Genomic DNA, 323 nt, shown 5'->3' with positions numbered 1-323 from the left:
CGGCCAGCGTCCTTTGCCCTGATATCTGCCTCCACCCGTTCGGAAGCGTTTCTAGAGCAGCAGGGCCCGCGGGTTATGTCCGGTGGAGGGGGGGTCGCGTCGGGAGGAGGTGGCCTTCCTCTCTCCAGCTTCGGGAAGGGGTAGTGGTGCGAATGTGAAGACTGTGTCAGGTTGGGACGGGCAGAGGTGGCCGCTGATGGGAAGAGCAGCCTCCATGTGGCCCAGCTAAGCAACGCGTGGGCGTTTCCTTGCGAACGAGACCAGCTGTCCCTTCTGCACTTTCCTCCCGCGTTTTAGGGACCTCATCAAGGTGCTCAAGTGGT

The 323-nt window shown here is 61.9% G+C and overlaps 1 protein-coding gene across 1 annotated transcript in view; it reads left to right on the top strand.

The window, feature by feature from the left end:
- Window positions 1–323, top strand: part of DOCK4 (dedicator of cytokinesis 4) — a 274845-nt gene that overhangs the window by 160887 nt on the left and 113635 nt on the right. Inside the window, exon 22 of the mRNA XM_023537457.1 lies at window positions 298–318. Coding sequence (XP_023393225.1) covers window positions 298–318 — 21 coding nt within the window. The remainder of the gene's footprint in view (window positions 1–297; window positions 319–323) is intronic.

Source organism: Pteropus vampyrus, unplaced genomic scaffold (genome assembly GCF_000151845.1).
Source record: "Pteropus vampyrus isolate Shadow unplaced genomic scaffold, Pvam_2.0 Scaffold192, whole genome shotgun sequence".
NCBI classification, from domain to species: Eukaryota; Metazoa; Chordata; class Mammalia; order Chiroptera; family Pteropodidae; genus Pteropus; species Pteropus vampyrus.
This window is presented reverse-complemented; position numbering and strand designations above follow the sequence as displayed.